This window comes from Malurus melanocephalus, unplaced genomic scaffold, assembly GCF_030028575.1.
Source record: "Malurus melanocephalus ecotype Western Australia unplaced genomic scaffold, MMel_1.1 scaffold_1131, whole genome shotgun sequence".
In the NCBI taxonomy this organism is placed as follows: domain Eukaryota; kingdom Metazoa; phylum Chordata; class Aves; order Passeriformes; family Maluridae; genus Malurus; species Malurus melanocephalus.
This window is the reverse complement of record NW_026624363.1, coordinates 84,907-86,489: the sequence shown is the minus strand read 5'-3', so window position 1 is coordinate 86,489 and position 1,583 is coordinate 84,907. Positions and strand designations below refer to the sequence as shown.

Sequence of the window (1,583 nt, the reverse complement as noted above, 5' to 3'; positions counted from 1 at the left end):
GAGGCACCTGCAGAGCCACCATTTCCTGGGTGACACACGGTCACCACGGTGTCCCTGATGTCCCTCAGATGTCCCTTCTTGTCCCATGGGGTTGACAGAGCCACTCTCCCCGGCTCCAACCCCAAAAACCCCAAACCCCAAACCCCAAACCCATCCTTTCCCCCACCCAGGAGAAGACTCCCTGGAAACACCGCCTTCCCTTCCCAACCTCCTGCTGATGATCTTCGTCCCCCTGCTCGCCCTCCTCATCCTCGCCGCTCTCACGGCGCTCTTCTGCTGGAAGGTGACGCAGCAGCGCCACAAACACAGCGACCTCGGTGACACCGACCTCATGCTGAAGGCGTCCATGATGGGGGACAGCACCTTGGAGGTGGGTGAGCTCCGTGTCTGATGTTTGATGATTTTTGCTTTTCATTTTTACAATTTCTGTACCCTCTATGCATTCCTAGTCCACATGGTTGTAATTCCTGGAGCTGATATTCCGGTTTAGTTTAGGAGTTCTGCTGGGCAGAGAGACCAAACATTCTCAGGAAGGGCTCAGCGTGCTCTGTGCTGTCTTAAACCTGAGCTCCAGCCTTGGGTGAAGCTTAAACCCGAGCTCAGCCTTGGGTGAAGCCTTCAGTCCAGAACATCTTGTGTAAACTGAGCTCTGACCTCATCCAGGATTCATTAGAATAGGGAGGCATTACTGCATTTGTTAATTTTCTTATTGGGGAATCCTAGATAGAAATGCCAATTCCTGAAACCTATAAAACTTGTATCTTATTGGGGAATCCTGGACAGAAATGCTAATTCCTGAAACCCATAAAATTTATATTTTATTGGGGAATCCTAGATAGAAATGCCAATTCCTGAAATCTGTAAAACTGGTTTTTGGGGAATCCTGGATAGATATGCTAATTCCTGAAATCTATAAAACTTGTATCTTATTGGGGAAATTCTGAATTTCTGAAATCTATAAAATATATAATCTATAATTTCTGAAAATCTATAATTTCTGAAATCTATAAAACTTGTGTCTTATTGGGGAATCCTAGATAGAAATGCTAATTCCTGAAACCTATAAAATTTATATTTTATTGGGGAATCCTAGATAGATATGCTAATTCCTGAAATCTATAAAACTTGTATCTTATTGGGGAATTTCTGAATTTCTGAAATCTATAAAATATATAATCTATAATTTCTGAAATCTATAATTTCTGAAACCTATAAAATTTATATTTTATTGGGGAATCCTGGATAGATTTACCAGTTCCTGAAACCTATAAAACTTGTATCTAATTGGGGAATCCTAGATAGATTTGCTAATTCCTGAAATCTATAAAACTGGTTTTTGGGGAATCCTAGATAGATTTGCTAATTCCTGAAATCTATAAAATTTATATTTTATTGGGGAATCCTGGATAGATATGCTAATTCCTGAAATCTATAAAACTGTTTTTTGAGGAATCCTAGATAAAAATGCTGATTCCTAAAACCTATAAAACTTGTATCTTATTGGGGAATTTCTGAATTTCTGAAATCTATAAAATATATAATCTATAATTTCTGAAAATCTATAATTTCTGAAATCTATAATT

At 39.3% G+C, this 1,583-nt stretch overlaps 1 protein-coding gene across 1 annotated transcript in view; it reads left to right on the top strand.

Moving 5' to 3' along the window:
- The first annotated feature begins 85 nt into the window (after window positions 1–85).
- Window positions 86–1,583, top strand: part of ACVRL1 (activin A receptor like type 1) — a 26,272-nt gene continuing 24,774 nt past the window's right edge. The window contains exons 1-2 of the mRNA XM_057387096.1: window positions 86–385; window positions 450–457. Coding sequence (XP_057243079.1) covers window positions 86–385; window positions 450–457 — 308 coding nt within the window. The remainder of the gene's footprint in view (window positions 386–449; window positions 458–1,583) is intronic.